Source organism: Carcharodon carcharias, chromosome 30 (genome assembly GCF_017639515.1).
Source record: "Carcharodon carcharias isolate sCarCar2 chromosome 30, sCarCar2.pri, whole genome shotgun sequence".
Classification (NCBI taxonomy): Eukaryota; Metazoa; Chordata; class Chondrichthyes; order Lamniformes; family Lamnidae; genus Carcharodon; species Carcharodon carcharias.
In genome coordinates this window covers 25,997,826-26,013,676 of record NC_054496.1, presented here as the reverse complement: position 1 = coordinate 26,013,676, position 15,851 = coordinate 25,997,826, and the positions used below count along the sequence as shown (strand labels likewise).

General features: G+C 47.2%; 1 protein-coding gene across 2 annotated transcripts in view; it reads right to left on the bottom strand.

Moving 5' to 3' along the window:
* Positions 1 to 12,808, bottom strand: part of LOC121271342 (atherin-like) — a 77,306-nt gene extending 64,498 nt beyond the window's left edge. For both annotated transcript variants that reach the window (XM_041177284.1, XM_041177286.1), the window contains exons 1-2: positions 12,344 to 12,808; positions 70 to 511 (exon numbers count right to left, since the gene is read on the bottom strand). In XM_041177284.1, coding sequence (XP_041033218.1) covers positions 70 to 511; positions 12,344 to 12,778 — 877 coding nt within the window. In that variant the 5' untranslated portion in view covers positions 12,779 to 12,808. The remainder of the gene's footprint in view (positions 1 to 69; positions 512 to 12,343) is intronic.
* Between the last annotated feature and the right edge of the window lie 3,043 nt (positions 12,809 to 15,851).

Genomic DNA, 15,851 nt, shown 5'->3' with positions numbered 1-15,851 from the left:
CTTTCTACCGGGTCCAGCTACCAGTTTGACCATTATAATGTGTTCCAACATGTTTAAAAGCCAAATTACCTTGATTGGCGCAAGGTTCCTGGGAGCATTCTTCACTGCAGCCCTCCTCCATAGGGGTTGACTTTTCAGATGAACCAACATTCCCTGCGTTATCTGGAGAGAGTCGCTCCTGCACAGTCTTAAGAGCCTCAACGTCAAGCTTCATCTCGGCATCAACACTGCAACAAGGTGAAGGGCTGTGCTTCACAGCTGAAGATGCTTCAACCTGCTTGTCAGTGGGGAGTTCCTCGACAACATCTTCAGTTGGGCGACCTTCGGTGGCAGGCGGTTTGATGGGACTCTCTTCAGTATCACAGTCCTCACTCACACAATCAGCGACAGACTCCACGCCATTCCGTGCCTCCCTCAGGGTTTGGCTTGCGGATTCCTGGTCCTCTGGTGGAGCTTCTTCATCACTTCCTTCATCGCCTGATGGGTCAGCTCCTTTCGATCTCCTGGTCTTCTGCAGAGAAAGAGAGAGAGAAAGCAACAGTACTCAGACACAGGATGTACTGCGGACAGCCAATTCATACCTTCAATGTGGTAAGCCTGTCATGGAAACCACAGCTAGGTTAGGTTATTGGCATCTGTCCATCTTGGGAGACGATGGACAGTGCCCAGAATGTACGTCACTCCCGAAATGAACATCGTCAATTGTGGCTATATTGGCTGAATTCGGAAATGGAAGTCAACACAAATCTCCCGAAATGAACATCGTCAATTGTGGCTATATTGGCTGAATTCGGAAATGGAAGTCAACACAAACCGCAGCCAACACAAATGAATAGCGTTGGTAATGGGAAGCACTGCAATTCATCAGTTATCCAGCTAGAAGCAACACTAAAGATTAAGGAGTGACCTGATTGAGGTATTTGAGACGATTAAAGGAATTGATAGGTTGGATGTAGAGAAACTATTTCCTCTGGTGAGGGGAGTCCAGAACAAGGGGGGGAAGAATCTTAAAATTAGAACTGGGCCGGTCGTGGTGATGTCAGGAAGCACTTCCTCACACGAAGGGTAGTGGAAATCTAGAACTCTGTCGCCTAAGAACCTGCCAAGGCTGGGGGTTCAATTGAAAATTTCTAACCTGAGATTGATAGATTTTTTGTGGATAAGGGTATTAAGGATTATGGACCATGTTGGAGTCGAGGTACACATCAGTATCAATCTAAACTCAATGGCAGAAGAGACTCCAGGGGCTTGTGACCATGCTCCCACTGAAAAATATTTTATTTCTCAAATTCATGCCCATCACAAAGAACATGATATAACCTCAGAAACACATCACCAACTTCCAACCAATCACATGAGCAGCAGATTAGTGACTGCAGCATGAATGCCCATTGATGAAGATCACCTATGGGCTAACAGGCTGGAGATATTTCACAGGTGAGGATTATAAATGAATGGAGATGTGGTTGGCTTCAAGTTTCCTTGCTTGTTGGATTTACAAGTCCAGTTTTTCTTTCACATCATATGAAAGTCTCACATTCCTAGCGCTACAATGTACTGAAATTCTGGGGACAGAGCAGATGGATAAAGGGGTATGGAATTGAAGCAAACATAATGAATTATGGCTTTTGCTCATATATCTGGCTCAATGGATAGCCCTCTTGCCCCTGACTCAGAAGGCCATGTGTTCAAGTCCCACTCCAGACACTCAAGGACAAAATCTAGGCTGCCACTTCAATCCGATACTGAGGGAGTGTTGCTCTGTATGAGGTGCCTCTTACAGACGAGATATTAAACCGAGGCCCCGTCTGCCCTCTCAGGTGAGATCCCATGGCAGTTTTTCGAAGAAGAGCAGGGGAGTTATCCTCATCGTCCTGGCTACTATATGTCCCTCAGTCAACATCAGTCAAACAGATGCAAAAGCAAAGTTCCAAAGAGTCGTCGTACTGGACTCGAAACGTTAATTCTGTTTCTCTTTCCAGATGCTGCCAGACCTGGGGTTTTCCAGCACTTGGTTTTTATTTTGAAAGCAAAATACCGCGGATGCTGGAAATTTGAAATAAGAACCACAAAAAATAAAAATGCTGGAAAAACTCAGCAGGTCAGGCAACACCTGTGGGGAGAAACAGAGTTAGCATTTCAGGTCGATGATCTCTCATCAGTATGACAGATTTTTTTGGTCATTATCTCCTTGCTGTGCACAAAATAGCTGTTGCATTTCAAGCATCACAACATTGGCTGCATCGCAAAACCACTTAATTGGCTTTAAAACTGTTTGGGATGTCCTGAGGTCATGAAAGTCACTGTATAAATGCATGTTTTTCATTTCTTTTCTAGAACACCATGCACAATGGAAAGCTTTTCCCCTTGATGGAGCAATGCAGAGCACTGTGGGAGCACTAAGAAGAAGCACATTACCCCAGGATGCGATTTGCCCTACACTGTATTGGTACCAACATGCTAAACCAGCCCAGTGACAACACTGAATTTTTCCATGACTAGCATTGTGAATTCAATGAATCTGGTGAGTAAGATACAACTGTGGAGAGTCAGGTGAAAAAGTAAACTAGAACAGTAAATCTGGAGCTGTCCCACTAGTCACCAGTAGAAGGTTAGTCTTGTTAGCCTAGCTCCATAGCAAGTTTGCTTAAGACCCTATCCCATCCTCACATTTCTAACTCCTGCCCCTCTTCCACATCTCACATCATCCTTTCTCTCCAACTCATTGATTCAGGACAGGTGTACTGTCCCTCCCAACTCTCTTTCACAATCCAATTTCTTGCTTCCCAACTTCCCCATCACTAAAAACTTTTCTCTCCTGTCCAACTTTAGTCTCTGCACTGATTGACCTGGCATACTCATTGACTCCTCATTCCCCTCCACCCTGACTATCCATTATAGATACAGTCCAACACTAACCATTGGTTAGATGCTTCCAAACTCTAACCACTGGTTAGATAAAGTCTAAGACTAACCATTGGTTAGAAACAGTATTAAACTTATGAGTGGGCATTAATAATTAATCATATGCAGTCAACAACAACAACTTGCATTTACATAGCAACTTTTGCAGCCACCAGATGTCTCAAAGCACTTTCCTGCCAGTGAAGTACCTTTGAAGTATAGTCACTGGTGTAATGCAAGAAACGCAGCAGCCAATCTGTGCACAGCAAGCTCCCACAAACAGCAAAGTGATAATGACCAAATAATATGTTTTTTGTGCTGTTGATTGAGGGATAAATATTGCCCAGGACACTTCCAGCTTTCCTTTGAAATAGTGCCTCATGAGTCTTTTAGATCCACCCAACAGCGTAGGTGGGGCTTCGATTTAACGCTGCATCCAAATGGTAACACTTCCAACAGTGCAGCACGTCTCAAGAAGCTTCACAGAATCAGCTATCGAACAAAATTTGACACACAGTCACATAAGGAAATACTGGAGCAGGTGATCAAAAGCTTGGTGAAAGAGGTAAAGGGGCCTCATAAAGCTGAGGAACGCAGTAGAGAAGTGGAGATGATTAGGGAGGTAATGCCAGAGCTTAGGGCCCAGGCAGCTGAAGCCACCAATGGTGGAGCAATCAGAATCAGAGCTGCTCAAGAGGCCAGAATTGGAGGAGCCCAGGTACCTGAGGTTATGGAACTGGGTGAGGTTACAAATACAGGGAGGGGCCAGGCCATGGAGGGATTGGAAAACGAGAATTTTAAAATCGAGGTGTTGATGGGCTTGAAGCCAATGTCGGTGAGCACAGGGATGGTGAGTGGACGGAACCTGGTGTGAGTTAGGACACAAGCAGCTGGGTTTCGGGCGGTCTCAAGGTTACAAAGGGTGCAAGGTGAGAGGCCGGCCAGAAGAGTATTGCAGTAATAAAGTTTAGAAGCAACAATGGCGTGAACGAGGATTTTAGCAGGAGGAGAGTTGAAGCGCAGCAGAGAAGTGCATTGGTTTCATGAGGTGGAAATAGGCGCTCATAGACATGGTGTTCATAAGTGGTCATAAGCTCAGCTCAGAGTCGAATACGATGCCAGGCCTGTACACTGTCTGGTTCAGCCTCAATGGCCAGGGAGAGGGATGGCAGGAACCAAAGGCAATAGCTTTTATTTTAATCAACATTTAACTGGAGGAAATATCTGCTCATCCAATGCTGGATGTCGGACAAGCAAATAATTTTATTTTTCCTTTACTCTTTCATGGGATGTGGGTGTCGCTGACAAGGCCAACGTTTGTTGCCCCATACACAACAAAAACAGAATTACCTGGAAAAACTCAACAGGTCTGGCAGTATCGGCGGAGAAGAAAAGAGTTGACGTTTCGAGTCCTCATGACCCTTCAAACGACTCGAAACGTCAACTCTTTTCTTCTCCGCCGATGCTGCCAGACCTGCTGAGTTTTTCCAGGTAATTCTGTTTTTGTTTTGGATTTCCAGCATCCGCAGTTTTTGTTTTTATATTTGTTGCCCCATCCCTAATTGCCCTTTAATGGAATGGCTTGCTAAGCCATTTCAGGGGGCAGTTAACGGTCAACCACATTGCTGTGGGTCTGGAGTTACAGGTCGGCCAGAGCAGGTAAGGATGGCAGAGTTCCTTCCCTAAATTGAATCAGATGGAATTTTACACCAATATTGTTGTCATGGTCACCATTACTGAAATGAGCCTTATATTCCAGAGTTATTAATTGAATTTAAATTCCACCACGGTGGGATTTGGACCCATGTCCCCAGAGTATTAATCTGGGTCTCTGGATTACAAGTCCAGTGACATTTTCACTACGCTACCATTTCCCCAATAATTAAAGACAGTGGAGGGATTGAATGAGGTACAGCATTAGTTAGATGTAAAAAACAAAAAAACTGCGGATGCTGGAAATCCAAAACAAAAACAGAATTACCTGGAAAAACTCAGCAGGTCTGGCAGCATCGGCGGAGAAGAAAAGAGTTGACGTTTCGAGTCCTCATGACCCTTCGACAGAACTTGAGTTCGAGTCCAGGAAAGAGCTGAAATATAAGCTGGTTTAAGGTGTGTGTGTGGGGGGCGGAGAGATAGAGAGACAGAGAGGTGGAGGGGGTTGGTGTGGTTGTAGGGACAAACAAGCAGTGATAGAAGCAGATCATCAAAAGATGTCAACGACAATAGTACAATAGAACACATAGGTGTTAAAAGTTAAAGTTGGTGATATTATCTAAACGAATGTGCTAATTAAGAATGGATGGTAGGGCACTCAAGGTATAGCTCTAGTGGGTTTTTTTTTAATAATGGAAATAGGTGGGAAAAGGAAAATCTTTATAATTTATTGGAAAAAAAAAGGGGGAAACAGAAAGGGGGTGGGGATGGGGGAGGGAGCTCACGACCTAAAGTTGTTGAATTCAATATTCAGTCCGGAAGGCTGTAAAGTCCCTAGTCGGAAGATGAGGTGTTGTTCCTCCAGTTTGCGTTGGGCTTCACTGGAACAATGCAGCAAGCCAAGGACAGACATGTGGGCAAGAGAGCAGGGTGGAGTGTTAAAATGGCAAGCGACAGGGAGGTTTGGGTCATTCTTGCGGACAGACCGCAGGTGTTCTGCAAAGCGGTCGCCCAGCTTACGTTTGGTCTCTCCAATGTAGAGGAGACCACATTGGGAGCAACGAATGCAGTAGACTAAGTTGGGGGAAATGCAAGTGAAATGCTGCTTCACTTGAAAGGAGTGTTTGGGTCCTTGGACGGTGAGGAGAGAGGAAGTGAAGGGGCAGGTGTTGCATCTTTTGCGTGGGCATGGGGTTGTGCCATAGGAGGGGGTTGAGGAGTAGGGGGTGATGGAGGAGTGGACCAGGGTGTCCCGGAGGGAACAATCCCTACGGAATGCCGATAAGGGGGGTGAAGGGAAGATGTGTTTGGTGGTGGCATCATGCTGGAGTTGGCGGAAATGGCGGAGGATGATCCTTTGAATGCGGAGGCTGGTGGGGTGATAAGTGAGGACAAGGGGGACCCTATCATGTTTCTGGGAGGGAGGAGAAGGAGTGAGGGCGGATGCGCGGGAGATGGGCCGGACACGGTTGAGGGCCCTGTCAACGACCGTGGGTGGAAAACCTTGGTTAAGGAAGAAGGAGGACATGTCAGAGGAACTGTTTTTGAATGTAGCATCATCGGAACAGATGCGACGGAGGCGAAGGAACTGAGAGAATGGGATGGAGTCCTTACAGGAAGTGGGGTGTGAGGAGCTGTAGTCGAGATAGCTGTGGGAGTCGGTGGGTTTGTAATGGATATTGGTGGACAGTCTATCACCAGAGATTGAGACAGAGAGGTCAAGGAAGGGAAGGGAAGTGTTTCATGCTCTCGTCAGGACTTGGGAAATTTATTAATTTTGCTTCCAATCTCCACCCCTCCATCATTTTCACGTGGTCCATCTCTGACACTTCCCTTCCCTTCCTTGACCTCTCTGTCTCAATCTCTGGTGATAGACTGTCCACCAATATCCATTACAAACCCACCGACTCCCACAGCTATCTCGACTACAGCTCCTCACACCCCACTTCCTGTAAGGACTCCATCCCATTCTCTCAGTTCCTTCGCCTCCGTCGCATCTGTTCCGATGATGCTACATTCAAAAACAGTTCCTCTGACATGTCCTCCTTCTTCCTTAACCGAGGTTTTCCACCCACGGTCGTTGACAGGGCCCTCAACCGCGTCCGGCTCATTTCCCACGCATCCGCTCTCACTCCTTCTCCTCCCTCCCAGAAACATGATAGGGTCCCCCTTGTCCTCACTTATCACCCCACCAGCCTCCGCATTCAAAGGATCATCCTCCGCCATTTCCGCCAACTCCAGCATGATGCCACCACCAAACACATCTTCCCTTCACCCCCCTTATCGGCATTCCGTAGGGATCGCTCCCTCCGGGACACCCTGGTCCACTCCTGCATCACCCCCTACTCCTCAACCCCCTCCTATGGCACAACCCCATGCCCACGCAAAAGATGCAACACCTGCCCCTTCACTTCCTCTCTCCTCACCGTCCAAGGACCCAAACACTCCTTTCAAGTGAAGCAGCATTTCACTTGCATTTCCCCCAACTTAGTCTACTGCATTCGTTGCTCCCAATGTGGTCTCCTCTACATTGGAGAGACCAAACGTAAGCTGGGCGACCGCTTTGCAGAACACCTGCGGTCTGTCCGCAAGAATGACCCAAACCTCCCTGTCGCTTGCCATTTTAACACTCCACCCTGCTCTCTTGCCCACATGTCTGTCCTTGGCTTGCTGCATTGTTCCAGTGAAGCCCAACGCAAACTGGAGGAACAACACCTCATCTTCCGACTAGGGACTTTACAGCCTTCCGGACTGAATATTGAATTCAACAACTTTAGGTCGTGAGCTCCCTCCCCCATCCCCACCCCCTTTCTGTTTCCCCCTTTTTTTTTCCAATAAATTATAAAGATTTTCCTTTTCCCACCTATTTCCATTATTAAAAAAAAACCCACTAGAGCTATACCTTGAGTGCCCTACCATCCATTCTTAATTAGCACATTCGTTTAGATAATATCACCAACTTTAACTTTTAACACCTATGTGTTCTATTGTACTATTGTCGTTGACATCTTTTGATGATCTGCTTCTATCACTGCTTGTTTGTCCCTACAACCACACCAACCCCCTCCACCTCTCTGTCTCTCTATCTCTCCGCCCCCCACACACACACCCTAAACCAGCTTATATTTCAGCTCTTTCCTGGACTCGAACTCAAGTTCTGTCGAAGGGTCATGAGGACTCGAAACGTCAACTCTTTTCTTCTCCGCCGATGCTGCCAGACCTGCTGAGTTTTTCCAGGTAATTCTGTTTTTGTATTAGTTAGATGTAGTTTGGTACTAACCATTGGTTTGATAGAATCTGACAGTAACTAATGGGTTAGTTGAAGCCAACCTTTACTTAGGTGCAATCTGATAATACTAGTGGGCACAGTCTGGCACTAGCCTTTTAGTTAGGTACAATGATACATTATCTAGTGAGACCAGTTAAACTCTAGCCATTAGTTGGCTGAACTCCACCAATATCTAACAGCCACAATCCGACTCTAAATTAGTACAATACAGTCTGACATTCACCATTAGTTAAAGACAGTCCAGAACTAACCATTAGCTTGCTAGGGTAAATAAGGAGAAAATATTTCCATTGGAGGACACAGATTTGAGATAAATGGCAAAAAAAAAACAAACAGTGGAGAGGTGAGGAGATTTTTTTAATGCAGCAAGGTGTTGTGATCTTGAATGCACTGCCCTGGGGAAAGAGTATGGGGAGCGGGAACAATTGGATAGCTCTTTCAGAGCCAACAAAGGAATGATGGGCCAAATGGTCACATTCTGTTTCGTATGAATTAATGATTAGTTTGAAACAGTCCAGCACTAACTGGTGGCCATAGTCCAATACTAGTTAGATAAAGTCCAACATTGACCATTAGTTAAATATAGTCTGCCACTTAGTGTCATACAGTCAAGCCCTTTCATGGTCAAATTTGGCACTAACCATTAATTACACACAGTCCTCCATCAACTAGGGGGTACAGTCTGACACTAATGATTAGTTTGACATAGTCTGATACTAATCATTAGCAAGATATAGTTCGATACCAACTACTAAACAGAAGCAGCCCAACATTAATCAGTGGTCACAATCCAACTCAACTTTTGTCTGGGCACAGTCCAATGCTAACCGTTAGTTAGACACAATCCAGTACCAACAAATGGGCAGAGTCTGACACTAACCATTCGTCATACACAGTCAAACACTAACCACCAGGCAGAGTCCAATACTAACCATTAGTTATACATGGTCTGATACCAACAAATTGGCACTCTGACACTAAACGTTAGTTAGACACAGTCTGAGACTAATCATTAGACACAGTCCAAAACTAATCATTACTTAGACACAATCTGACATTAACCACCGGTGCATAGTATGGCACTAACCATTAGTTAGACACAATCTTACCACTAACCATAAATTAGACGGTTCCATACTAACCATTACTTAGATACAGTCCGACACTAACTGAGGGACATAGTCCAGGCCTGATTAATGGGCCAGTATAACATTAATCATTATTTAGACACATAACGGCACTAACCATTAGATACTGTTGAGACTAACCAAAGGGCACTTATATTGCTATATTAAACAGTGGCCACAGTCCAACAGTAACCATTCGTTAGATGCAGTCCAACATGAACCATCAAACACAATCCAGTACTACCCATTAGTTAGACATAGTCCATAATTGTCACACTATTGAACAAGAAACAAAGATTAACTAGTGGGTACAGTCTGACAGTAACCATTAGGTTGGTACAGGTGACAATAACTAGTAGGCACAGTCTGCTTTGAATTCAATCCAACACAAACTAGTGAGCACAGTTCAATACCAACTATTTGTTAGACAGAGTCCTAATTGGCATTGTCCAATAGAATGGGGAAAGTACAGTCCAATCCTAACTATCATTTGGGTACAATCGATATTAGCTAGTGAGCATGGTCTGTCATTAACTGTGAGATGCAATCCAACACCAATCATTAGACACAGTCGACATCTATTGTTAGTTAGCCAGGGTTCCACAATAACAGCTAATTACATACAGTCCTATACCAACTACTGGACCTATATCACAGCAACTGCTAACAGTCCAAAACTAATTGGACAGCAAAGTCTGACACTATCCATTGGTTAGGAAATGTTCTGCACTAACCATTAGGCAAGCATAGTCAGAAACATACCCAGTAGGGACAGTCCAACGCTAACAATCCTTTAACACGGTCCTGGCAAATAACCTGCAGTTCGGTATGTTTCAGTCTAACCATTAGACAGACACAGTCCAAACCTAACTCGTGGGCACAGTCCAACGCTAACCAATAGTTAAGCATAGCCCAACATCTAGCAGCAGGCATGTACTGACACCTACCAGGGAACGCGCTCTGACATCCACTGTTGCATACTCCCAAACAAATTAGGGGCAGCTCCAACACTAACTGGTGGGCATGGTCTGAAGCTAACATTCCCTGATTAGTTGGCACAGACAGCATTAGCTGGCATGGTCTGGATCTAACTAGCTGTTACTCATAGGCACTGTCTGATACTAGTGGGCATGGTCTGACATTAACTAGCTAGCACTCACAAGCTAACCAGCGGGAACCACTGACAATCACTCTTTAACTAGTGGGAAAGGTCTGACACGAACGAGCTGGCAGTCCCACATTAACTAGTTGGCATTCTCACACTAACTAGTGTTCATGGTCCATAGCTGACTACATAGCACTCCCACACTAACTAGTAGGCACGGTCTGACATTTAACTAGCTGTCACACTAGTGGGCATGGTCCGACATTAGGTAGCTGGCAATCCAACACTAACTAGTGGGCACAGTCTAACATTAACTAGTTGGAACTCCCACACTAATTAGTGAGCACGTTCCAATACTAACTAGATGGCTCACACACTAACTAGTGGGCACAGTCTGACGCTAATTAGGTGGCACTCCCACCCTAACAGTGGCTGAGGCTGAAACGCTTAACTCATTTAAAAGGTACGTGGGAGGGCGAGGGAGGGGGTGGGCAGGATGGGTGAGGGAGGGTAGGAGGATGAGTGGCGGGGGGGGGTGGGAGGGGGAGGCAGGGCACAGTCCAACGTTGGTGGGCAGAATCCTACACTGTTGGACATGGTCCAACAATAGGTAGCTGGCAATCAGAGTCATTATGGCATAGGACGCTATTCAGCCCATCGAGTCCATGCCGGCTCTCCATACAGCAATTCACTCAATCCCATTCCTTCGTTCTATCCCCGTAGCCCTGCAAGTTTATTTCCCTCAAGTGCCCCATCCAATTTCCTTTTGAAATCATTCAGTGTTTCTGCTTCCACTACCTTCATGAGCAGCGAGTTCCATGTCATTACCAGTTCTCCCTCACCATCACCCCTTACCCAAAACCTTAAATCTGTGTACCCTAGTCTTTGTACCATCAGCTATTGGGAACAGCTTTTCTTTATCCACCTTATCCAAACCCATCATAATCTTGTCCACCTCTACCAAATCTCCCCTCAATCTCCTTCGTTCTGAGGAGAACAACCACAGCTTCCCCAACCTGACCTTGTAACTAAAATCCCTCATCCCTGAGCCCATTCTGGTAAATCTCCTCCGCACCCTCTCGAGGATCCTTAGGGGAGACAATGGTGATGTGTTAATGTCACTAGGTTAGCAACCTGGAGGCCCAGACCGATGCTCTGGGGACACAGGTTCAAATCCCACCACCGCAGCCAGCAGAACCCAAACTCAACCAATAACATTCCACATTGGAACACCCATGCTAACTTGCATACACATTACTAACCTAACTAAACGGCTCACACGCTAAACAGTAGGCATGATCCAACAGTGATGGGCTGGTCTGATATTAACCAGCTGGTATTTCCACACAAACTAAAGGGTCAACCAATAGCTAGTTGGTAATCTGAAGGAACCACTGGACACAGTCTGATACCAACCATCTTCGCTAACTAGTAGGCACAGTCTAGTGGGAAGAGTCTGACACTAACAACTGGGTACTCCCTACTTAGTGTGCGTGGTATGGCACTAACTAGCTGGCAGTCCCTGACTATCTAGTAGGCATGGCCTTGCATTCCCACTCTAACTAATGAGCACAGTCTAACACTAAATAGCTGGCACTAACTAGGGGGCATAGTCTGACATTAACTATTTGTCAGTTCCACACCAACTAGTTATTACCCCTTGACTAATCAGCTATCACTCCCACAGTAACTAACTATTATTCCCTGATTAACTAGTCGTCACTTCCTCACTATCTAGCTGTCACTCGTGGACTAACTAGCAGTCACTTCCAAACTAACTGGTTATTACTCCCAAACTAACTAGTCATCACTCCCTCACTAACTAGCTGTCAGTCCCACAGTAACTAGTTATTACTCCCTCATAACTACCTGTCACTCATGGACTAACTAGTTGTCACTCCCACTGTAACCAATTACTACTCCCTCACTAACTAGCTGTCACTCCCTCGCTAACAAATTACTCCCAGACTAACTAGTCATTACTCCCAGACTAACCAGTTGTCACTCGCACAGTATCTAGTCATTACCCCCGGATTAACTAGCTGTCACTCGCACAGTAGCTGGTTATTATTCCCGGACTAACTAGCTGTCACTTCCTCAGTAACCAGCTGTCATACCCACAGTAACCAGTTATTACCCCCCCCAAACCCCCCCGCACTAACTAGCTGTCACTCGCACGGTAGCTGGTTATTACTCCCGGACTAACTAGTTGTCACTCCCTCACTAACTTAGTCGTTCCCCCCACCCGCTCTCTCCGATACTCGCCTTGCGCTCGGTGCCGGTTCCGGGCTCCGGGATCCTCCTCCTGCTGGCGGGGCTGCTCCGCTCCGCCGGCCGCTGCTTCCTGCTGCCGGCCCGGCTCACCTGCTGCTCCCGGACCCCCCTGAGCCGGGCTCGGGTCAGCACGGTGCGGGGCTGGGGCTGGGGCTGGGGCTCCTCCCGCTCCCGCTCGGGCTCGGGCTCCGCCTGGCCCGCCTGCCATTTAGCGGCGTTGCGGTACGAGTGCGAGCCCTTGTAGCTGACCCGCAGCACGGTGCGGGATTTCAGCAGCCGCTCCAGCTGCCGCCGGGTGCGGCTCGGGGCCAGCCCGTGCCTCCGCTGCACCATCTTACAGATCCGCTCCAGGTCCGGCCGAGCCTTCCGGCACCGCAGCGAGTCGATGGTGTCCAGGATCCACTGCTTGCACTCGGCCTCCGACATCCTGACCCCCGTCCTGTCCTGATCTCCGCGGCCTGTCTCCCCCCCCCGCCGCCGCCGCCTCCTCCTCCTCACCCCCAACCTCCAGTTCCCCCTGTCCCGTCCCGTCCCCGCTTTCCCTCTTGCCCAAAGGCGGAAGCGCCGCTCCCTGCGACCCGCCCGGAGGTGGAGCGGACAGGCGGAGCTCCCCGCATGGGGCAGCCGCCCGGTCCTACACATGGGAGAGGGGCCAATAACATCCTGGGGTCCGGACAGGGGCAAATAAAACAATCCTCCCCCCCCCCTCCCCCCCCCACCAACCAGGTGAACAATAACCCCCAACCGGGAGCAAATATTAATCCCAAACAGGGACAAATGTTAACCCTAAACAGAAAAGTGTTAATTAAGCAGGGTTAATATTCATCCTCAATTGGTGAAATATTAACCCCCAAGTATGTAACATGTTAACTGTACAGGGAAAATATGAAATCAAACAGGGGGAAATATTAAATCAAATAGGGCAAATTTGGGGGGGGGGGGTGGTCAAAGGATTAGCAAGGACTAGAGTGGTGAAGAGAGTTGGAAGATCCTCTTCATCCACAAAAAGTAATTTTTCATCCATCTGGTCAGCATCTCAAATAGCCTCACCCAATCAAACTCCGACTGCCTGTCTCCATATGCCAATCCTCGTTTAGAACTGTGGGAAGAGGTGTTAAGGCGGGTGTTTGGTGCCTCTGTACCAGACAGCTCCAGGTTGCTAGGGATCGTCAGCCTTAATTGGCAGTCTACCAGGAGAAGGTCACTCTGATTTCTAAACCCTCAGTGATGGGTTAACCATAAGACCATAAGATATAGGAGCAGAAATTAGGCCATTCGGCCCATCGAGTCTGCTCCGCCATTCAATCATGGCTGATAAGTTTCTCAACCCCATTGTCCCGCCTTCTCCCCGTAACCTTTGATCCCCTTACCAATCAAGAACCTATCTATCTCGATCTTAAATGCACAACTAGCAAGGTACACGTCAGCTGATGGTGTTGTTGGACTGGACAGCAATGTCATGGGTGAATGAGGCGTTTCAGCCTCCTCAGCTGCTTATCTAGTAGATGGACAACTCCAACATCAAACCTGCATCCTTTCAGCTGCTACCCTTGCACCAGTATAGTATGAGCTGCCTTGGATAAGGGACTGGGAGAGGCTCTGTATAAACCCCACCTACTTACATATACTCAATGTGTGCAGGTTGCTCAGCAAGTCTTTAACGATGACATCAGACCTACCAAGCCCTGTGGTGATGGCAAAGTGGTGATGGGGACAGATAGAGGATGCTACCGGCAGTATCCAGCCATAAGTTACGGGGCGTCAGGGTGACGATGGCTCTCCACAGATTAGGGCTGATGTGGAATTTGTATGCTCCTGAGGCGACAGAACAGACCTCTTCAGGTACAGCACTTTTCTCCCCAATCCAGAGAAGGGGAAGAAAAGGAACCCTAAACGCAGCCAGCTCTCCCTGTACCCGCCTGGTTACCACTCCTGGCTGGTCATCCACTCACCACGGTTGAAATGTAAAGAGCAAGACTATTAGTCTTTGCATGAAACTCGGTCACGGACTGTCAGAATATTTCTAGACAGCAATACGAGACCGGAGTGCAGAACCTCATAGCCAGAATGCTGGGCAGGTATAACATAGACATAGTGGCCCTCAGCGAAGCAAGGCTCACTGAGGAGCCTCACCTCGAGGAGGTGGGTGCAGGCTACACATTCAACTGGATGGGCAAGTCTGAGGACCTGACTCAACAGTCAGGCGTGAGCTTTGCCATTCGACTTGAATTCTAGTGCAAGTTTGACTAATTTCCTACAGGGATTAGCGATCGACTTATAGCCCTTCATTTAAATCTTGCCAATAAACAGCATGCAACATTTATTAGCGCCTATGCTCCAAAAATGACACATACAGATGAGGTCAAAGAAGCATTCTTTGGTGACTTCAGCAAGAAAATTAGAGGGGTATCCCATCAGGACAAACTCATTATTCTCGGTGATTTCAATGCCTCAGTGAGCTCATGGCGAGTAGCACTGGGACACCATGGTATTGGCAGAGCAAACGCCAATGGCCAACTCCTCCTCTCTAAGTGCAGCGACCTATCACAAACATAGCCTTCCAGCAAGCAGACAAACTGAAACAACATGGATGCTCCCTAACACCAGCACGTGTTGGACCACATCATCGTACGGCAGAGAGACCCCAAGGATGTGTGCTCCACCCCACTCCCTTAGAGATACAGAAGGTCTGACCATTGGCTTGTCAGGACTATTGGGTCTTTGAAAATGAAATCTAAGGTCAAATTACAAATTTTACTCAAATCACAAAGTCAAGGCACAAAAGAAACTTGATGTAACTGTTCTCAAAACATGGCCAAGAGACAAGAATTAGAACACAAGCTAGCCACAGGATTAGCTGATATCCCTGAGGGCAATATTTCCATTGAAGATTCTTGGAAAAAGTTAAAGGATGTTACTTACAGCATGGTACAGTATCTGAGGTCCTAGGATTTGTTAAACAGAAGCATCAGGACTGGTTCAACAACAACGGTCATGACATAGGCAAGTTTCTAGACTAAGTGCACGACGTTCACAGATCTTACACAATGGACAAAAATCACCAGCAAGGCACGCCGAATATCATTGTGCAAAACACATGCTACAGGCCAAACTAAGAGAGATGAAAAGCCAATGGTGGGAAAATAAGGCCGATGAGCTTCCAGCAGGTGCTGGGAAAACTGACGTGAAGGCTGAAAATGAAGGTCTGCGATCAGGTTCTTTGGCCCCAAAACCAACAGTGCGGCACCCTTCCTCTCAGCAGATGGCAATCAGCTCCTAACAAATAGGCATGAGATTCTCTCTCATTGGGCAGAGCAATCTCTTAAACCAACAACCCATAGGATGCAATGATACCTCTGAGTCACTTCCACAGCACCACACTCTGGGAGAACCTGCTCTCGATCCTTCTCAAGCGGAAGTCACAAAAGCCTTAAAGCAGCTTTCTACGGGCAAGGCGCCAGGAGCCGATTGGCATCCCACCTGAAGTGCTCAAGTACGG